This window comes from Daucus carota, chromosome 8 (genome assembly GCF_001625215.2).
Source record: "Daucus carota subsp. sativus chromosome 8, DH1 v3.0, whole genome shotgun sequence".
In the NCBI taxonomy this organism is placed as follows: domain Eukaryota; kingdom Viridiplantae; phylum Streptophyta; class Magnoliopsida; order Apiales; family Apiaceae; genus Daucus; species Daucus carota.
The window spans coordinates 16424943-16445139 of NC_030388.2; the positions used below are offsets into that span (position 1 = coordinate 16424943).

Consider the following 20197-nt stretch of genomic DNA (forward strand, 5'->3'; position numbering starts at 1 on the left):
TTTGTTATTGGCCGCCTGGACCGCCTAGGCGGGATGTTGACCGCCTAGGTCCGATTTTTGTAAAAAAATTGCCTAATTCACCGCGTAGGACCGAATCGGGGTGTTTCGGGGCCGCCTAGGCGGCCGCCTAGACCAATTTTTAGAACACTGGCCCAGATTATACCTCTCTAGTCATTGTGGGATAATACTGGCTAAAACACCATGTACCTCAAATCATTTATAAAAAATATCCGTACATGACACAAGTTATAAACTAGTATACATATATATAAAAATCGTAGATCACATAACAATTAAAAAAAATATATATATACAAAGTATCGTAAATAAAATTCATGAAGAGAGGAGTTGGTAATATTTTCAATTAAAGAGATTATACATCGATCAAACATATTAATCAAAACTTCTAAACATCCTATTTTGCTTAAGTTGGGTTGGTCAGATAATGAAAATTATTAATTAATAATATAAATTTGAATTATGTATTTTTATTAACTTTTTTTTTTCTTCAAACAATGTGTGATTCAAATTTAATGAACCCCGAAACATTAGTTTAACGACATTAACGAGGTGAACCTGTGGCCTGTGGGACCCATCTGAACTCCTTAAACAACACACTCTCCTCAGAGCATCTCCAACGGCGTTGGCTATAATCGTTGGCTAAATTGGACCTGTAAGACATTATGTAAAATTTGCTGAACCTGTAAGACATTTTGCTTCAATGGTACTGGCTATATTGGTTGGCTATAATTTAAAAATAGTATGTTATTAATATTTTAAATTGTTAAAATAGAATATATCAGTTCAATATGGTAATAAATGATGTACAATCTTCCTACAGAGTTTCTTACAGACCTGTAGAGGTTCGACAAATTTAGCCATCCATAGGAGGTTGGCTAAATTTATAGACAACAGGTGAGCATGGTTGGAGTTGAGTTTTTGGAGCTATTGGCTAAATTTTTTTATTTTAAGTAAGCCAACTCATCTTTTAGCCAAGGGCTTTAGATGGTTGGAGATGCTCTCAGGATCAGCTAGCACACCATCTTTGTCTCTTGAACTCACAGAATAATGGAGAAGATAGAGCACACATTCATCGAAGCAAACGGGCTAAAACACCATGTAGCTCAAGTCGGATCATCATCCGGGTCACCCATTACGCTGCTCTTTCTGCATGGCTTTCCTGAGTTATGGTACACTTGGCGTTTCCAAATGATCGCTGCTGCAAATGCTGGCTACAGAGCTATTGCACCCGATTTTCGCGGGTACGGGTCGTCCGACCCGCCAGCCCAACCCGAGAAAGCCGCCTTTGATGACTTCGTTTCTGATATGGCTGCTATTCTTGATGCTCTTCACATTTCTAAGGTTTAATGAATTTTCTTGAATATTTTTGGTTATTATTGTGTTTTTTTTTAATTTCGTGTTTATTGTAGTAATGGGTGTTACTTGTTAGTTAATTTAATGTGAATAATGTCTAGGTGTTTGTTTAAGTTACTGTTTTGGGTTTTGCCCTTTTTGGTGATCAGGAATATTTTAGTGAATTATTAGATCTTGTTAACTTTAGAGTATTTTTTTACTAGACTATTGACTAATGTTTCAATTTCTTGGGCATATAGTATTGGATGTTTGGGATTACGGAATCCATCATTTTTAGTTTGATTGGATCAAATTAAATTAGAAATCCCGGGTAAATTAGACATTTAACTCGTTCCAATTTGATTGGATTGATTCAAGCTTGCATTTCGGGTTTGGGCACTGCCCTGTGGTAGATGATTAAATAATAAATATGAGTTATGAATAAGAAATACTGAGTGTTTTATTATCAAAATAGTAAGGGGATTGATGAGGATCCACAGACTTTATATATTAATGTTCACTTTTTGATCAAGAGTGATTCTATAAAGAGTTTACTGATGTGAATAGTGAGACATTTCATTTGAATATTCTTTATACTATTCTAAATTAAGTTTGTGTATTATCATTTAGGTTTGGGTGGTACTGTGGTAGTTCCTACCCTCACCATATCTAATTTGTTTGTTTCAATGCTTTTGCAGCTAAGTAAAACTTAAGCACTAAAGATTTTTATAACCCATCAAATGCGAAATAGGTTATAGTTAAGTGATCGTGATTATTTCATTAGAAACAATTATTTCTTCTGTTAAAAAGTTTGTTTAGCCAGTGAATCAAGGTACTTGATTAGTAGTGTACCCTGTTAAATCCAACTGGATATAGTGTACGTAATCAACTTCCTGTCCTTCCCTTTTCTTGTTTATTAATACATCACTACAATCTTAGTTAAATGCAATTGGCTTTAGTATTTAATCGAATAAATGTCGTGTATGATAGTCAAAAATATTTAGATCAAGATGAAGTGTTTAGCAACCATACCCTTTTTTCAGTATTAGACAGGTACTCTGAAGCAAACTAATGCATGTAAGATAAGTTATTTTGATAGATTCCTTTTGTCTTTGGTCAAGTATTTGCGATTAGTTCGGAAGTAAATCAAGGGCAGCCATTTTTTTTGTGACAATTCTCAGATGTGACAGAGCAAGAATATTCACTAGTAAACAAACCTTTAACTGTTTATATCTGATGCAGGAATAACATCGACAGAGCCGATCGTTTGTTGAGTAGATAAAATGATTGAGGCAATTTTCAGTAATATCTGATTCCTCTCACTGAATACAGGTCTTTGTTATTGGTCAAGATTTTGGAGCCATAGTTGCTTACGAGTTTGCCCTTCGCTATGAAGAAAGGATCCATGGGATGATAACATTGGGCTTGCCGTTTATGGCACCAGGTTCCCTTGACTTCAAGAATACCCTGCCTGAAGGCTTCTATGTTACAAGATGGCAGGTAACACTGTACTTTCAACCACTGCTTTTTTTAACAGTTTTTTGCACTTGCAAAACTGTAATATTTCTTGCGAAATTAAATACAGGAACCTGGTAGGGCTGAAGCTGACTTCGGCCGGCTTGACGCTAAAACTGTGTTACGAAACATCTACATCCTATTTTCCAGCAGCGAAATTCCAATAGCTGCGGAAAACCAGGAGATTATGGATTTGGTGAAGCCATCTAATCCTCTGCCCTCTTGGTTCACAGAGGAAGATCTCGCAGTCTATGGGGGAGCATATGACAAATCTGGATTCCAAACTGCACTGCAAGTTCCTTACAGGTGTGATCAATCATCAATTTATTTTAGTTTTATTATTTGTAAAATGTCTTCCCCCGTTTTATGCAAGTGATACTTACACCTACTTTAATCTCTATGATATTAGCCTCTTGCAGAATATACACACAGACCACTATATGTAGCAATTGAGTTTATAATAGAATTATTACAATGGACACAGATAGTCTCAAGACCAATCGGCTCTCTGCTTGGCAATAATTGAAGTAGGATGATAAGAAGATTTTAGAATATTTGCATTAAGGGCGAGATGGGCAGAATTTCTGATCACGCGGTCTTTTAAAGGTCATATAAACTGAGATTTAAGGACTAAGAGCGATTAGCCATATGATTACCTAAGCTGTAATTTTAAGGAATATGATGTAAAATGTCACTCAAACGATATCCTAGTCAATCCCTAAAAAGTTAAGATGCCCACTTCATTCCTTATTCTTTGGTAATGGCTAACCATTCCTCATTTTGTTTATAAGAATAAAATATCCCCTTCTCTTGTTTTCACACTCTGTCCCACCTTTTTCACATTATTTTTTTTTCTAATAGATATTAAATTTAATTTTATAATAATAATAAGGAAGACAAATAGCCAATAGGGATAGTTCCATTCAATATATTTTTCCATTTTGTTATATTAAATTATATTATTAGCAGTTGGCGGTGTCTCTTTATTTTGTCCAAGTATGTTTGAATGTGCTTAAAGTATTTTGTCTACGAATATTCTTTTGTTACAGAGATTTTCTTTCGAAGAAATACACACAGAAGCCCAGTACACCAGATCCAAGAATTGATGCCCCTGCCCTATTTGTAGTTGGGGAGAAGGACTATGTATTCAAATTGCCCAATATGGAGAACTACATAAGGAGCGGAGCCGTTAAAATGTATGTCCCGAACTTGGAAATCGAGTACATACCTGAAGGATCCCATTTTGTCTCAGAGCAATTTCCTGACAAAGTGAATGAGCTAATCCTGTCATTCATCAGTAAAAGCATTCAGAAATGATACTTGAAGACATTGATGCAGAAACCAAGTCTAAAAATTTGTCGAGGTTGTGTCGAAATAATTAAAATACTGTTTGATGCCGTGTAAGCTAATATCCTATAGTTACAGTTCTCCTCTGCTGCTGTTATTATTACATTTCTATATCATGTATAAGGAATTGCTAAGCATGTTAAACACATCTCATTGCAAGAGTTATGTGCAACTTGGTGTAGTGTTATGTTGTGACTGTTTTAAAGCGAAGGTTTTTATACAAGCCTCCATTCCGGATAATGGTTCTATCTAAACTAATGTTTCTTTCATCCTATTAGGATGTAGCCATTTATGGTTAGTCTCATTGAAATGAATGCGATTTGGCAGGTATGAAATAAAATTCGGTGAATAAGCTTAAGTGTGCAATGCAAGATGGAGCATTTGAGAAAATTAGTTTGATCATTATGCATTGATAGTTCCACTAGTGCTATGTTTAGGTTTCTTTAGATTGCTTTATGTTAAATATAATGTTGGATGTTCAACATTTACTTTGACATAATCATGGTTACAGTATTACACAGTTTGAGGGAGACTAATGTTTGATATTCGAGTTCTTCTGTATACTATTTTCTAAAAGAAAGATACGGAAGTTGTGGACTTGGTGAAGCCATCTAAATCATCTACCCTCTTGGTTTACTCAGGGAGATGCTTCATATGACCAATCTGATTTTCTGAACTGCCTAGCAAGTCTTGTATATTGTGTTTGGCTTGGGCAAATGAAATGAAGTTTAAACTGAGTTATAAATAAGGGTTTATAAATTTTGTTTCTTGCGTCATTCCATTCCTTACGCTCTATATTAGATATCGCACCCCCAATAAGGAATGTTTTGTTTCTTATCATCCTCAATTTTTATTTCATTCTCCCTAATTAAACACAATAAAAAAAGCTGTGTTCATTTAGATGGAGGGAATAGAGAGAGAATGAGATTTTTATTCTTAATCGGATGTGGAAAGAGTATCAGTTAATTGGTCCCGCAAGAATTGCAAGTATGGTTATATATGATTGCAAGTATAGTTGCATATGGTTTGCATACAATATTTTTTTAAATATTTTCGAAAATTTGATATTTTTACAAAATATTTAAAAAAGATGTAGTATTTTATAAAAAAAATTCGGACTTGGGTATTTATGAAAACCCCCCTTATTTTTAATAGTTTTTTTAAAAATTATATTTATGATTGCAGATATGATTGCTACTAGTTGGATATATGGTTGCAAAGGTGTAAACCACATTTTGTTAAATATTTGGTATTTTTGTATTTTTGTTTTAAGAAAATTGTATTTTTATAATTAAAAAAAATATATAATATTATTATAAAAGGTTTATAGATTTGGATAATTATGAAAAAAAGTCTAAAATAATTTATAATCTAAAATATTTGACTTTTAGGCAGTGTTGTAAAAAGCGGGAGTCGGACTTAGTCGGCAAAGGCACCGTCTAGCGATTAATCGGATAATCGGGAATTAATCAGATCATTAATCGGAATTAATTTAATATTATTTTTTAAACTAGATATATATATATTGGGTCCTACTCCAGTACAAACTCCTTATGATACAAACATACAAACCAATGATTATGATAATAATATTTAGTGATTAGCAGTGCTTAGTGTCACTAAACTCTACCAATCCCATCTCCACCAACTCCACCTCTTTGAGCTCCGCTTCCATCGTCATCTCCATTATCACAAGTTCACAACCTCCACCTCCATGCCGCTTCTCCGTAACCACCATCTCCATGTCCACTTATATGTTCTATCACCACCAAATTCATTCCATCGTCCCCTCCACCTTCACCACCGTCACCTCCAGCCTCACCCCTGTCGCCTCCAGCCTCACCTCCGTCGCCTGAAACCACATCCCCCATCCCATTGTCACTGTCACCAGGTTCTGTTCAGTACTCGCTGTTTCACTAATTTCTAAAGTGATAATCACTAATTTATACAATACAAATCACTAATTGGCACAACGAAAATCACTAAAATATATATCAGAAAATCCTGAATTCTGTAGCAACTTTAATCTCTGACGGGACAAAAGGGAATAGCACAGCCTCTGTCACTACCATTGCACCACCACCATTGACACCTCTTCACCAACATCACCACTATCAAAACGTAGCATCATCAAACACCAAAAGCACCACAGCTTCATCACTAAATTATATCTATATGTGTCTATCTATCTCGATGGGAACAAAATTCAGTTGTAACAAGCTATATTGATTTACAGCGTGACAAGTTGAGAGAAACACAGAGGTGAGAGAGACGAGAAGAGAGAGAGAGAGAGAGTAAATCTGAGTAAAAAATGAGAGAATGAACTACCGTGTATGCACTGAGTTATGTTATTTTTATATATGGTTTGTAGTTTGTATTTTAAAATTGGTTTGTATTTGAGCACTCCCCTATATATATTTACATTTACAATAGATTTATGACATATAATTCTATAAATTAAAAAAATCAATAATTTTATCCACAAAATATCTATTTTCTAAATATTTAGGTCAATTAATAGTGCAATGTGTCTTATAATTAAATTTTAATTTTTAAATTTTCTTTACTATGATTTTCAATTTTTGTCGATTTACCATCTTTTGACCGATTTTTACCATTAATCCCGTATTTGACCGATTTTTCACAAAAAACGTTTTTCACCGATTAACGCTTAATCGAGACGGTGGCCGACCGAATAACAATTAATCGACGATTAATCCCGATTAATCGCCGATTTTTAGAACACTGCTTTTAGGTCACATATCTGAAGATTAATTTTATTAATTTATATTCTTTGATAGATTATACTCCCTCCGTCCCTTTTTAGTTATCACATTTCTATTTTTGTTGGTCAAATTGACTAAGTTTTGACCAAATATTGTAAGTCACTCTTTTATTAATTTAAAAAACTGAAAAATACATCTTATAATAGATTAAAATTTATTTCCGGTGACAATTTTTTTTTATTTTTTCACTTGATAAAAATATTAATAAATTCTAGTCAAATTTTGGTCAATTTGACCGGCACATTCAAATGTGACAACTAAAAAGGAACGGAGGAAGTAATAGGTCGAAGTAGAAGAGTGTTGTAAAAAGCGGGAATCGGACTTAATCGGTGAAGTCACGGAACAGAGATTAATCGGTGATTAATAGAATTGATCGGGGATTAATCGGATTAATCAATGATTAATCGGAAATTTAATCAGTTCGGCGAGTTACGGAACAGGGATTAATCGGTGACTAATCGTGATTAATCATCGACTTTTAGAACAGAGAGTAGAACAGAGAAACTGTACTAACTTATAAGTCCAGTTATCCAAACACAAAATAATTTTTAAGTCACGATATCCAAACACTTTTTATAATTTATAAGTCGAAACCAACTTTTCACTTATAATCCGTTTCTTTATTTTAAGTAATAAATCATTTCTTTTAATCCCAGCCAAACGGCCTCAATATAAATTAGAATTTGAATGATGTATTTTTATTAATATTTTTTTTCCTAAAATATAGCGTGAGATGTAGGGTTCATGTCACAGCGGCACGGGCATGCCAGACTGGGCATGCCCTAGGCTTGCCTTTTGTCCATTTGACATGCTTTTTTACTAATTTTTTATATAAATAATAAATATTATATCTTATAAATATTGAAAATTTTAAATATAGTCCAACTTCATAGTTAAATATTAGATAAACTACTAATATAAGTTACCACTGTACTAAGTTCTGTTGTTAATATTTACTAACTTTTGTTATATTTGTAAGTGCACCTTAGTATCAATCCTGTAATGATGCAACAATTTTTGTTATATTTAATGAAAAATGGCATGCCATTTCTCGTAAAATACATGCTTGTAGAGTTGTAGCCATGCCAGGGAGAACTCCCGTGACCCTAGTGAGATGGAATAAATAACGTGTGATTAGAATTTAATGAACCCCGAGACATTAGTTTAACGAGATTCCCGAGGTGAACCGGTGGACCCCACCTGAACTCCTTAAACAACACACGCTCCTCAGGATCAGCTAGCACACCATCTTTGTTTCTTGAACTCAGAGAAAATGGAGAAGATCGAGCACACATTCATCGAAGCAAACGGGCTAAAACACCATGTAGCTCAAGTCGGATCATCATCCGGGTCACCCACTACACTGCTCTTTCTGCATGGCTTTCCAGAGTTATGGTACACTTGGCGTTTCCAAATGATCGCTGCTGCAAATGCTGGCTACAGAGCTATTGCACCCGATTTTCGCGGGTACGGGTCGTCTGACCCGCCAGCCCAACCCGAGAAAGCCACCTTTGATGACTTCGTTTCTGATATGGCTGCTATTCTTGATGCTCTTCACATTTCTAAGGTTTCCTTATTTTTCTTGATTTTTTTTAGTTATTACTGTGTTTTTTTTTTAATTTTGGGTGTTACTTGTTAGTTAATTTAATGTGAATAATGTCTAGGTGTTTGTTTAAGTTACTGTTTTGGGTTTTGCCCTTTTTGGTCGATTAGGAATGTTTTAGTAAATTATTAGATCTTGTTAACTTTAAAGTATTTTTTTATAATAGACTATTGACTAATGTTTCAGATTCTTGGGCATATAGTATTAGATGTTTGGGATAATGGAATCAATCATTCTAGTTGGATTCATCGATTGGATCGGAATTAAACTAGAAATCCCGGGTAGATTATTCATTTAATTCGTTCAAATTTTAATTGGATCGAATCAAGCTTCCATTTCGGGTTTGGGCTTGTTTTTTTTTTTTTAACTTGGATATTGTAAATTTTGTTTTTACATAAACCAGTCCGGGATCCAAATCTCATTAAGACCTTGATTTGAAAAATATTCGTAACAAATATCCTAAATAATTAAATTGGTGACAAAGTTTTGCATAAAATATGTCTAATATATGTTGGTTTTGGTTTCTTTAATTGTGAGATGACCTGTGTTTATGGAGGGAGAGGGTCTGATATTGATGGCACTGCCCTGTGGTAGATGATTAAATAATAAATATGAGTTATGAAAAATAAATACTGAGTGTTTTATTATCACAACAGGAAGGGGATTGATGAGGATCCACAGACTTAATATATTAATGTTCACTTTTTGATTAAGAGTGATTCTATGGAGAGTTTACTAATGTGAATAGTGAGACATTTCATTTGAACATTTTTTATACTATTCTAAATTAAGTCTGTGTATTATCATTTAGGTTTGGGTGGTAGTTCCTACCCTCACCATATCAAATTTGTTTGTTTCAATGCTTTTGCAGGTGAGTAAAACTTAAGCACCAAAGCTTATAGCCCAATATATGCGAAATAGGTTATATCTAAGTGATCGTGATTATTTCATTAAATATAATTATTTCTTCTGTTAAAAAGTTTGTTTAGCCAATGAATCGAGGTACTTAATTAGTAGTGTACACTGCCATTAAATCCAACTGGATAGTGTACTTAATCAACTTCCTGTCCTTCCCTTGTCTTGTTTATTAGTACATTATTACAATCTCAGTTAAATGCAATTGGCTTTAGTATTTAATCGAATAAATGTCGTTCATGATAGTCAAAAATATTTAGATCAAGATGAAGTGTTCAGCAACCATACCCTTTTTTCAGCATTAGACAGGTACTCTGAAGCAAGCTAATGCATGTAAAATGAGTTATCTTGATAGATTTCTTCTCTCTTTGGTCAAGTATTTGTGATTAGTTCAGAAGTAAATCAAGGACAGCCATTTTATTGACACTCAGATGTGACATTGCAAGAATATTCACTAAAAAACAAACCTCTAAGGCTCTAACTGTTTATATCTGATGCAGGAATAGCATCGATATAACCGATCTTTTAATGAGTAGATAAAATGATTGAGGCGATTTTAGTAATATTTGATTCCTCTCGCTGAATACAGGTCTTTGTTATTGGTCAAGATTTTGGAGCCATAGTTGCTTACGAGTTTGCCCTTCGCTATGAAGAAAGGATCCATGGGATAATAACACTGGGCGTGCCGTTTATGGCACCAGGTTCCCTTGACTTCAAGAATACCCTGCCTGAAGGCTTCTATATTACAAGATGGCAGGTAACACTGTACTTTCAACCACTGCTTTCTTTTAACAGTTTTTTGTGCTTGCAAAATTGTAACATTTCTTGCGAAATTAAATTTCAGGAACCTGGTAGAGCTGAAGCTGACTTCGGCAGGCTTGACGCTAAAACTGTGTTACGAAACATCTACATCCTATTTTCCAGCAGCGAAATTCCAATAGCTGCGGAGAACCAGGAGATCATGGACTTAGTGGAGCCATCTAATCCTCTACCCTCTTGGTGCACAGAGGAAGATCTCGCAGTCTATGGGGGAGCATATGACAAATCTGGATTCCAAACTGCACTGCAAGTTCCTTACAGGTGTGATCAATCAACAATTTATTTTAGTTGTATTATTTGCAAAATGTCTTCCCCTGTATTATGCCAGTGATAGTTCCACCTACTTTAATCTCTATGATATTAGCCTCTTGCAGATTTTTACACACAGACCACTATATGTAGGAATTGTGTTTATAATATATTTATTACAGCGGATATGTAGGAATTGTTCTTATGATATAATTATTACAGCAGACACGGATAGTCTCAAGACCAATTGGCTCTCTCCTTTACAATAATTGAAGTAGCATGATAAGAAGATTTGAGAATACATATTGAATATTTTTATTAAGGGCGAGATGGGCAGAATTTCTAACGACGTGGTTTTCTAAAGGTCATATAAACTGAGATGTAAGGAATAAGAGCGATTAGCTATGTGATTACCTAAGCTGTAATTTTAAGGAATATGATGTAAAATGTCACTCAACAATATCCTAGTCATTCCCTAAAAAATTAAGATGCCCATTCACTCCTTATTCTTAGGTAATGGCTAACCATTCCTCATTTGTTTGTAAGAATAAAATATGCCCTTCTCTTTTCACACACTTTCCCACCTTTTTCACATTATTTCCTTCCTAATAGATATTAAATTTAATTTTATAATAATAATAGGGAACACAAATAGGGATAGTTCCATTCAATATATTTTCCCATTTTATTATATTTAATTTTATTATCAGCAGTTGGCAATGTCTCTTTCTTTTGTCCAAGTATGTTTGAACGTGGTTAAAGTGTATTGTCTATGACACTATACCGATATTCTTTTGTTACAGAGATTTTCTTTCTAAGAAATACACACAGAAGCCCAGTACAGATCCAAGAGTTGATGCCCCTGCCCTATTTGTAGTTGGCGAGAAGGACTATGTATTCAAATTTCCCAATATGGAGAACTACATAAGGAGCGGAGCCTTTAAAATGTATGTCCCAAACTTGGAAATTGAGTACATACCTGAAGGATCCCATTTTATCTCAGAGCAATTTCCTGACAAGGTGAATGAGCTAATCCTGTCATTCATCAGTAAAAGCATTCAGAAATGATACTTGAAGACATTGACGCAGAAACCAAGTCTAAAAATGTGTCGAGGTTGTGTCGAAATAATTAAAATACTGTTTGATGCCGTGTAAGCTAATAACTTATAGTTACAGTTCTCCTCTGCTGCTGTTATTGTTACATTTCTGTATCATATATAAGACATTGCTAAGCATGTTACACACATCTCTTTGCAAGAGTTATGTGCAACTTCGTGTAGTAGTATTGTGTTGTGATTGTTTTGTAGCGAAGGAAGCCTCCATTCCGGATAATGGTTCTATCTAAACTATTGTTTCTTTCATCCGATTAGGATGGAGTAAAGTGCATTTTGTGTACTCCTATTTTACTCAAGACATCATTTGTAATATTGTAGTTCAAAATTGAGCACTTGCAATATCGATCTTTGTATTTCATTACACTTTGTTGTATTCCGTTAATTTGGGTTAACTCCGTTTGTAATTTAAGGAGTAAAGTGCACTTTGTGTACTCGCACTTTACTCAAAAACATCACTTGCAATACTCTATTTACAGTAAAGTGCGAGTTCACAAAATGCACTTTAAGTAAAGTGCGAGTACACAAAGTGCACTTTACTCTCTAAATTATTAACGGAGTTAACCCAAATTAACGGGATGCAATAAAATGTAATGAAATACAAAAATTGATATTTCAACTGCTCGATTTTGAATTACAGTATTGCAAGTGGTGTCTTGAGTAAAGTGCGAGTACAAAATTGATATGTACCCTTTTATGGTTAAGTTTCACCGGAATGAATGTGAGTTGGCAGCTACGAAATAAAGAACGGTGTAAGCTTAAGGTGCAATGCAAGATGGAGCATTTGAGAAAATTAGTTTGATCATTATGCATTGATAGTTCCACTAGTGCTATGTTTAGGTTTCTTTAGAATGCTTTATGTTAATCATAATGTTGGATGTCCAACATTTACTTTGACATAACCATGGTCCATGGTTACAGTATTACACAGTTTGAAGGAGACTAATGTTTAATTTTCGAGTTCTTCTTCATACTATTTTCTATAAGAAAGATACAGAAGTTGTGGACTTGGTGAAGCTATCTAAATCATCTACCCTCTTGGTTTACTAGGGAAGATTTTGCAGCTTATGATGCTTTATAAGTTGGCTAACTAATTGATTTGATTACATAATCTTAATCCAAATTACATAACCAAGATATTACTGTTCAAGTAAAGAATTGCGTAATTAAGATTCCTTACTAAAGCAATCACTTAACTAAAACAAAAGAATGGGCCGGCAAACAAATGTGCCTATTACTTTATCACTAAAAACAAAGGTCAGCTCTGCAGTACATAGATATACAAAACTCAAACAAGTGCAGTGGGATAATACTAGTATCTTCTTGCTTTATGGTGATTGTGAAGCATTAAGAATGGAGAAGATAGAGCACAAGTCCATTCAAGTGAACGGACTTAAACTTCACGTAGCAGAAATCGGGTCAGCGTCAGGGGCGCCAACTATCTTGTTTCTGCATGGCTTTCCACAGTTATGGTACTCTTGGCGTTTCCAAATGATTGCTGTTGCAGATGCTGGATACAGAGCTATTGCACCCGACTTTCGCGGCTACGGGTCGTCTGACCCGCCTGTCGAACCCGAGGAGGCTACCTTTGATGACTTTGTGGCGGATGTGGCTGCTATTCTTGATGCTCTTCGCATTTCTAAGGTTTGCTAAATATTCCTTCGGCTTGTTATTTATTTTGGTCATTTTTTAATTTATTTGTGGCCGGATATAGGTCTTTGTTATCGGTCAAGATTTTGGAGCCGTGGTTGCTCACCGGTTTGCCCTTGGCTACCAAGAAAGGATCCATGGGATTGCAACATTGGGCGTGCCGTTTACGCCACCAGGCCCTGTTGACTTCAAAAATACCCTGCCCGAAGGCTTCTACGTTACAAGATGGCAGGTAAACATACACTCCCTCCGTCTCATATTGTATGACCCTCTTTGACTAGCATGGTTTTTTAGAAATGAATACTTGACTTAATCTTAGCTACATAAAAAGAGGTGATGGGTATTAAATAAAGGAAGTTTATGAACATATAGTTGTAATAATTCTAAATAGATGTTAAAAAAGAAGGTTCATTCTTTTGGGGACATCAAAAAAAGAAAGCGGCTCATATAAAATGGGACAAAGGGAGTATTTGTAACCGATGCTTGTTTAAAGCACTTCTCTTGTGCTTGCGAATTTTAGTTTTTTTTTCTAAAATTCAGCTTTCAGGAACCTGGTAGAGCTGAAGCTGACTTTGGCCGCCTGGATGCTAAAACCGTGTTACGCAACATCTACATCCTATTTTCCAGCAGCAAATTGCCAATTGCACCGGAGAACCTGGAGATCATGGATTTAGTGAAGCCATCTACTCCTCTTCCGTCTTGGTTCTCAGAGCAAGATCTTGCAGTCTATGGGGCAGCCTATGACATATCTGGATTCCGAACTGCACTGCAGGTTCCATACAGGTGATCAACCATCGATTAATTTTATATTATAATTAGCAAAATATCTTCCCCTGTTTTACACAATGCTAGTTGCACCTACTTGAATCTTCATGATATTACCAAAACCACTTGGTTTTCGAAAGGCCAGATGAACTGAGTTAACTTACCTTCAAGAACTATCAAATACTAGGCACATTTATCACAATTACAGCAATTTTAGACGCAGATAAGCAGGTTCAGTTTTATTATTATTATCTGGCAATGTGTTTTTCATTAGTCCAAGTATGTCTGAATGTGCGCAGGGCCGGAACTAGGGGGGCTGGAGCCCCGGCTAGAAAAAAAAAACCAGTAGAATTTTTTTTTCCAGCCCCGAATTTTTTCTAAAAATGATATAAAGAAATTTTTTGAGCCCCGGGTAAGTTTCAAAAATCTTTGTATTAACTGATATTTTTCCTTCAGTCAAATGTTGTTAAATATTTGAGTCCCGAATATTTTTTGAGCCCCGGGTGATTTGATCTCCTGGTTCTGCCACTGAATGTGCGTCAAGCAATCTGTTTATAACACTACAGGTATTATCGTTCTATTACAGAGATTTTCTTTCGAAGAAAAGCACACAGCAACCAAATACACCAGAACCAAGAGTCGACGTCCCTGCTCTACTTATAGCTGGTGAGAAGGACTATGCATTCAAAGTCGGCGATATGGAGAATTACATAAGGAGTGGAGCTGTTAAAATTTATGTCCCGAACTTGGAAACTGAATACATACCTGAAGGATGCCATTTCATCTCGGAGCAATTTCCTAATGAGGTGAACAGATTAATACTGTCATTTATCAGTAAAAACATTCAAGAATGAAACCTGGAGACATCGGCGAGGAAACCAAGTGTGAAATGTATTGAGGTTCTGTCAAAATAATTGTAAAAATGTTTAGTACTGTGTAAGCTAATAAGTTTTGGTTACAGTTCGGTCCTTTTGCTGTTGTCATTACAGTTCTCTATACTGTTTAAGACATTGCTGGCGTGTGAATTATGTGCAACTTTCCGTAGTAGTATTGTGTTGTGAATTTTTGAAGACCAAATTATATTCGGTGATAGAAGTGCATTTTGTATATCAGTATTTTTTTGGCGTTACACCTCTTACAATACTGGTGTTTAAAAATGCTCAATTGAAATACCAAGCTGTGTCATTCCATTTATCCCAATTAACTATGTTAAGTTTTTTTTTTTTTTGGAATATTGCATTATTTTATTTTTCTAACGGCTCTTTAGGCTATTTAAAATAGCAAACAATCAGGAAATGTTATGTAAATTCTAATTGTTCCGTTGTTTCAGAGAGCAACTCATTTACTCGTATAGGTATAATAACGGAAAAATTGGGAATTGCGTAATATTTTGGGATTATTTACTCTGCTATATAACTCATAGAGCCGTTAGAAGAAGAAACATACACAAATATCCCAAAAAGACTATCGTAATTAGTTGGATAGACATAATAATATATTCCATGAAAAACATTAAGTTCCCGAAATATAAAAATCCTTGTTCGCGGACCTAAAAAAACTCCAATAATTCATGAATGTACTAACTAATTTTCTCTAAAATTTAATATTTTTTATTAAATTTATAACATTTGAAACGTGTATACTATACAGGCACAGAATCATATAAATGAGATTCCTCATTGAAAGTGCCGGCAATTGACAAAGCGAACAAATGTGTGCAGAGATATCTTTAGCGCTAAAAATAAAAGAGAGCGGCCTCGTGAAGAAGTTAAATACAGTCACTCGCAACCAAAATGTACTAGTACAATATCTTGTTGTTGCTTGAAGAGCCTCTGAAATGGAGAAGATAGAGCACAAGTACATTGGAGTTGACGGCCTTAAGCTTCACGTAGCTGAAATCGGTCCACCATCGGGTTCACCAACTATTTTGTTTCTGCATGGCTTTCCTGAGTTATGGTACACTTGGCGTTTTCAGATGATCGCGGTTGCAAATGCTGGTTACAGAGCTATTGCACCTGATTATCGGGGCTACGGGTGGTCAGACTCCCCGCCCGAGCCAGACAAGGCTACCTTTGATGACTTTGTTTCTGATATGGCTGCGGTTCTTGATGCTCTTCACATTTCTAAGGTTTGCTTTACTTAATCAAACATGACCCTTGAGGAATTATACTATAAGTAGTACCACTTGATCTACCTATAAAATTTAGAGGGGCCCAGGCAGGTCCTGGCCTAATGTATAAAAATTTTAGAAGGTCTGGCAGGTTCTCCGCTGATCACAAACATATCTAAACTTTATCTTTTGTGGACCATAGACTAAAAACTCTGCACACATATCTAGTAATCCATGATTATACACAACTTTGGTCTCCATGAGAGGAGATTGATTAATATAGAGGAAATAACATTTCAAGAAAGAGATCAAGAGAATGATATATAGTTAGTTAGTTACTGCACATTGCCACTCACTACATAACATAGCACTGCTAATATTTGATGACAATAGAACTAATACCACACACCAGAGTCCAATACAAAGGTCTATTTTTCATAGATCAAACACACACACACACACACACCTAAATTACCTAATCAAATACTATGAATCAATGAGGTATTGTAGTTCAACCAGTGATATCAATGGCTTTGACCTCAGGCTTCTTGATCTCCACCTTGAGAACAGTTACAGTTCACACACCATTCTCCAACCAGCTTTCACCTCATCCACCTTTGCATTCTCTGGAACCCTGAACCTCCTCAGAAAGTTGCCACTGCTTCGTTCCATACTGTGCCGCTTATTCTCCTCCTCCAGGGGCGGACCGCCGTTAGGGCTCCGGTGGGCTGAAGCCCGGTCAACCTTTGCAGTTTTCCAAATTTTGTCACTACGTTTATGTTCAGTTTCAGATTTAGCCCGGGCTAAGTTTTGAGAGAAATCAACTCGAGCTTAGTTTTAATATGCTAACAGCACACAATCTCCTGCATACATCGCTCTGTATAGCTTATATCTTTAAAAATGAAAAAAAAAATGTATTTAATATTAGTTATGTTATTAATATATTTTGTTTTATGTTTTATGTTTTATTTTTGGTATATCTCTAAATAGTCTCCTCATTTTATGTTGATATCATCATGTTTTCGTTTAGTGATAGTGCGTGCAATTTATAACAGTTTCTATATATTTTTTATGTTTTGAATCTTGTTTAATCAAAAACTAGCAGAAAAATAATATTATATTCATAAAATATATAACTTTAAGGAAAATGTTTTTACCTTTAAAAAATTTATCCAATATTATACAACTAAAATATTTCACCTTTAAAAATTTTCATTGACTATACAACTAAATTTTTTTAAGTTAAAAGACATAAATTGTAAAAATTAAGAATCAAAACTAATTAGTTAGCCTACCGATTCAGGGTCTATCGGGGATTTTTTCGAAAAATCGAAGCATGATCGATAAATTAGTAAAATATTTTTTAAAAATTTATCAGAAACTTTTTAAATAATTAAAAATATTTAAAACATTGAACTTATAGGCTTAAAAGGAGAAAATTTTAGTTCTACGGTAGCGAAAGATTAGCCCGGGCAGATAAAAATGTCTGGGTCCGCCCCTGCTCCTCCTTATCTCTGTTCCCGTCCCGGCTTATCTGAAGAACCTTCACCTCACCACTTCTTTCTTTAAGCCTGGATGATCGGCCTTGAACACGAGAGCCTTGGGAGTCTCCTTCCAATCAATGCGCGTGTTTGAGAAAGCTTTCTAGAAACAGAAAAAGAGTACTTTCAGCAGACATATACTTGTTGGTGATATCAGGCCCAGGATTGGATCCAAAACTGTTAGGGCCAGGCTATAGAGTGCGCCTATAATTCCTCTAAAAATTCAGCCTTGCTGAAACTGAGGATATGGCGTCAGAAATTTCACATATTTTATGATATATTAAATCAAATATCTTTATGTCATGAAATACAAATTAAAATTAAGAACCAAATTTATTGGCCATCAACAGAGGCCATATAAACAGCATGAGTGAACACACATCAAGGGAGGCAGTTTGAGTAGTTAAAATGATTAGAGCAATTTTACAAATTTTTAATCTCTCTTGCTGGATACAGGTTTTTGTTATTGGTCAAGATGTTGGAGCCATGGTTGCCTACCTGTTTGCTCTTCGCTATCCAGAAAGGGTCCATGGGATTGTGACATTGGGTGTGCCATTTATGCCACCACGCCCTGTCGAATACCATAACCTCCTACCTGAAGGCTTCTACATTACTAGATGGCAGGTAATCTATACTTTTAACGACTTCTTTCTCGCGGCAGTTAATTCTTTATGGTTGCAAGTATAATTTTGCTAGCGAATTCATATTTCAGGAACCTGGTAGAGCGGAAGCTGACTTTGCACGCCATGATGCTAAAAGCATTGTGCGCACAATTTACATTCTATTTGCAAGAAGCGAAATACCAATAGCACCGGAAAACCAGGAGATCATGGATATGGTGGAGCCATCTACTCCACTACCCTCTTGGTTTACAGAGGAAGATCTTGCTGTCTACGGGGCAGCATTTGAAAAAACAGGATTCCAAACTGCATTACAAGTTCCTTACAGGTAATTATCAAGTAATTTTACTTGTGTACCTTCATCGCATAATTCTTAATACTGAACTAATTTTAAAAATTACTTACTTCTTAAAATGTCGAATATACTGAGATGGACGGAGTACTAACTTAAGCTTTTCAACTATCAAAAATATTCTGTCCATCGAACATCATTTTTCTTACTACCAGGTACCTGTATCACTGTTATAACAATTTCTCTTGCAGATATGCAGCTCTAATTCTATTAATAGCACGAAATAATGTTTCTGTTTTAATGTTTACTCTGTATTCATCTGTTACAGGACTATTCGTCCGAATAAAGACATGCAGCAGCCAATCAATATACCAGATCCAAAAGTTGAAGCCCCTGCTCTATTTGTTACTGGTGAGAAGGACTACGTGTCCAAATTTCCTGAAATGGAAAACTACATTAAGAGCGGAGCTGTTAAAATGTTTGTTCCTAACTTGGAAATTGAGTACATACCTGAAGGCTCCCATTTCATTTCAGAGCAATTTCCCGACAAGGTGAATGAGATAATTCTCTCATTCATCACTAAAAACTATGAGGGGTGAAACTTGGACTTTATAGACATTGGTCCAGATATCTTATCTGATCTGAAGAAGTGCTGACACAATAACAAAAAAACTTACTTGTAACCATGTAAGAAGTTATGCTTACTGTTCTCTGTCCCACGAGTTTCCAATGTCCTTGTGCTTTTCTGTTTTGCCAAGTATGCTCTTGTTTCACAGCTCTGTATCTCGTATCATACATTGCTAGGCATGTGAATTGCTTATCGTTACAAGAATGAGTGCACTATTTTGTATCTTGTATGTGTGGTGGAATGTCAGGAACTCAGGCCATGTTTTTTCATGAGATTAAGTGTGGGATGAGATTATAATCGCTTAAATCTTATAGTCCTATCTTATTTTTATAGGAGTGTCAGGGTTATTATCATTTAAACGTTCCAATACCATGTTTGTTTTGTTGGTGAGAGGATTATGATCCTCCCTTCTACTTGGTATTATTTAATCCTCTACATCAAATGATATTGTTTAGAGGATTATCATCCCCTCACTATAATCCTATGTAAAATAAACAGGTAACTATCAAATTTAAAGAATTATTTTCCCATGCCATGTATCACTCCTCAAAACAAACCTAGAATAAAAATTTGAAGGACTACAATCCAATCCTAAACTTAATCCTTCGAAACAGACAAAGGATAGGATAACTTCAAGGATTATAATCCTAAAGGATAACATTGAAGAGATTATAATACATGGAATCTAATTCCCGGATTATAATTCTATGAAACAAACGTGACCTAAGGGTTATGCAGAGACGTCGGCAGCATCCATTTATGTTCTGATATATAGGGAATGGAAATTGAAACTAAGCAAATTTTCAGTGATTAGATTGGTGAGTTTTGAACAAAATGAGTTAAGAATATGAATGAACATACATCATCAAATTGGTGGAAACGAAACTGCAGA

General features: G+C 35.2%; 4 protein-coding genes across 4 annotated transcripts; all 4 read left to right on the forward strand.

Moving 5' to 3' along the window:
• Window positions 1-1001: 1001 nt before the first annotated feature.
• On the forward strand, window positions 1002-4455 carry LOC108198001 (uncharacterized). The gene is made up of 4 exons (XM_017365779.2): window positions 1002-1362; window positions 2686-2853; window positions 2939-3174; window positions 3918-4455. Exons 1-4 carry the CDS (start codon window positions 1069-1071, stop codon window positions 4183-4185), a joined length of 966 nt encoding a protein of 321 aa, XP_017221268.1. The 5' UTR covers window positions 1002-1068; the 3' UTR covers window positions 4186-4455.
• A 3702-nt stretch (window positions 4456-8157) lies between these two features.
• Window positions 8158-11982, forward strand: LOC108198004 (uncharacterized). Its single transcript, XM_017365783.2, has 4 exons — window positions 8158-8568; window positions 10109-10276; window positions 10364-10599; window positions 11391-11982. Exons 1-4 carry the CDS (start codon window positions 8275-8277, stop codon window positions 11653-11655), a joined length of 963 nt encoding a protein of 320 aa, XP_017221272.1. The 5' UTR covers window positions 8158-8274; the 3' UTR covers window positions 11656-11982.
• Window positions 11983-12961: 979 nt separating this feature from the next.
• LOC108198005 (uncharacterized) lies at window positions 12962-15304 on the forward strand. The gene is made up of 4 exons (XM_017365784.2): window positions 12962-13343; window positions 13414-13581; window positions 13897-14132; window positions 14701-15304. Exons 1-4 carry the CDS (start codon window positions 13053-13055, stop codon window positions 14966-14968), a joined length of 963 nt encoding a protein of 320 aa, XP_017221273.2. The 5' UTR covers window positions 12962-13052; the 3' UTR covers window positions 14969-15304.
• A 596-nt stretch (window positions 15305-15900) lies between these two features.
• On the forward strand, window positions 15901-19536 carry LOC108198003 (uncharacterized). The gene is made up of 4 exons (XM_017365781.2): window positions 15901-16242; window positions 18222-18389; window positions 18478-18713; window positions 19006-19536. Exons 1-4 carry the CDS (start codon window positions 15952-15954, stop codon window positions 19274-19276), a joined length of 966 nt encoding a protein of 321 aa, XP_017221270.1. The 5' UTR covers window positions 15901-15951; the 3' UTR covers window positions 19277-19536.
• The last annotated feature ends 661 nt before the right edge of the window (window positions 19537-20197 follow it).

Excerpts from the sequence above, each read along its gene's own strand:
- LOC108198001 (XM_017365779.2), top strand. The coding sequence starts at position 1,069 with ATGGAGAAGATAGAGCACACATTCATCGAAGCAAACGGGCTAAAACAC. Across the intron at positions 1,363-2,685 it reads ATGCTCTTCACATTTCTAAG|GTCTTTGTTATTGGTCAAGA; the intron begins GTTTAATGAATT and ends CACTGAATACAG. Across the intron at positions 2,854-2,938 it reads TCTATGTTACAAGATGGCAG|GAACCTGGTAGGGCTGAAGC; the intron begins GTAACACTGTAC and ends AATTAAATACAG.
- LOC108198004 (XM_017365783.2), top strand. The coding sequence starts at position 8,275 with ATGGAGAAGATCGAGCACACATTCATCGAAGCAAACGGGCTAAAACAC. Across the intron at positions 10,277-10,363 it reads TCTATATTACAAGATGGCAG|GAACCTGGTAGAGCTGAAGC; the intron begins GTAACACTGTAC and ends ATTAAATTTCAG. Across the intron at positions 10,600-11,390 it reads GCACTGCAAGTTCCTTACAG|AGATTTTCTTTCTAAGAAAT; the intron begins GTGTGATCAATC and ends CTTTTGTTACAG.
- LOC108198005 (XM_017365784.2), top strand. The coding sequence starts at position 13,053 with ATGGAGAAGATAGAGCACAAGTCCATTCAAGTGAACGGACTTAAACTT. Across the intron at positions 13,582-13,896 it reads TCTACGTTACAAGATGGCAG|GAACCTGGTAGAGCTGAAGC; the intron begins GTAAACATACAC and ends TTCAGCTTTCAG. Across the intron at positions 14,133-14,700 it reads GCACTGCAGGTTCCATACAG|AGATTTTCTTTCGAAGAAAA; the intron begins GTGATCAACCAT and ends GTTCTATTACAG.
- LOC108198003 (XM_017365781.2), top strand. The coding sequence starts at position 15,952 with ATGGAGAAGATAGAGCACAAGTACATTGGAGTTGACGGCCTTAAGCTT. Across the intron at positions 18,390-18,477 it reads TCTACATTACTAGATGGCAG|GAACCTGGTAGAGCGGAAGC; the intron begins GTAATCTATACT and ends TTCATATTTCAG. Across the intron at positions 18,714-19,005 it reads GCATTACAAGTTCCTTACAG|GACTATTCGTCCGAATAAAG; the intron begins GTAATTATCAAG and ends CATCTGTTACAG.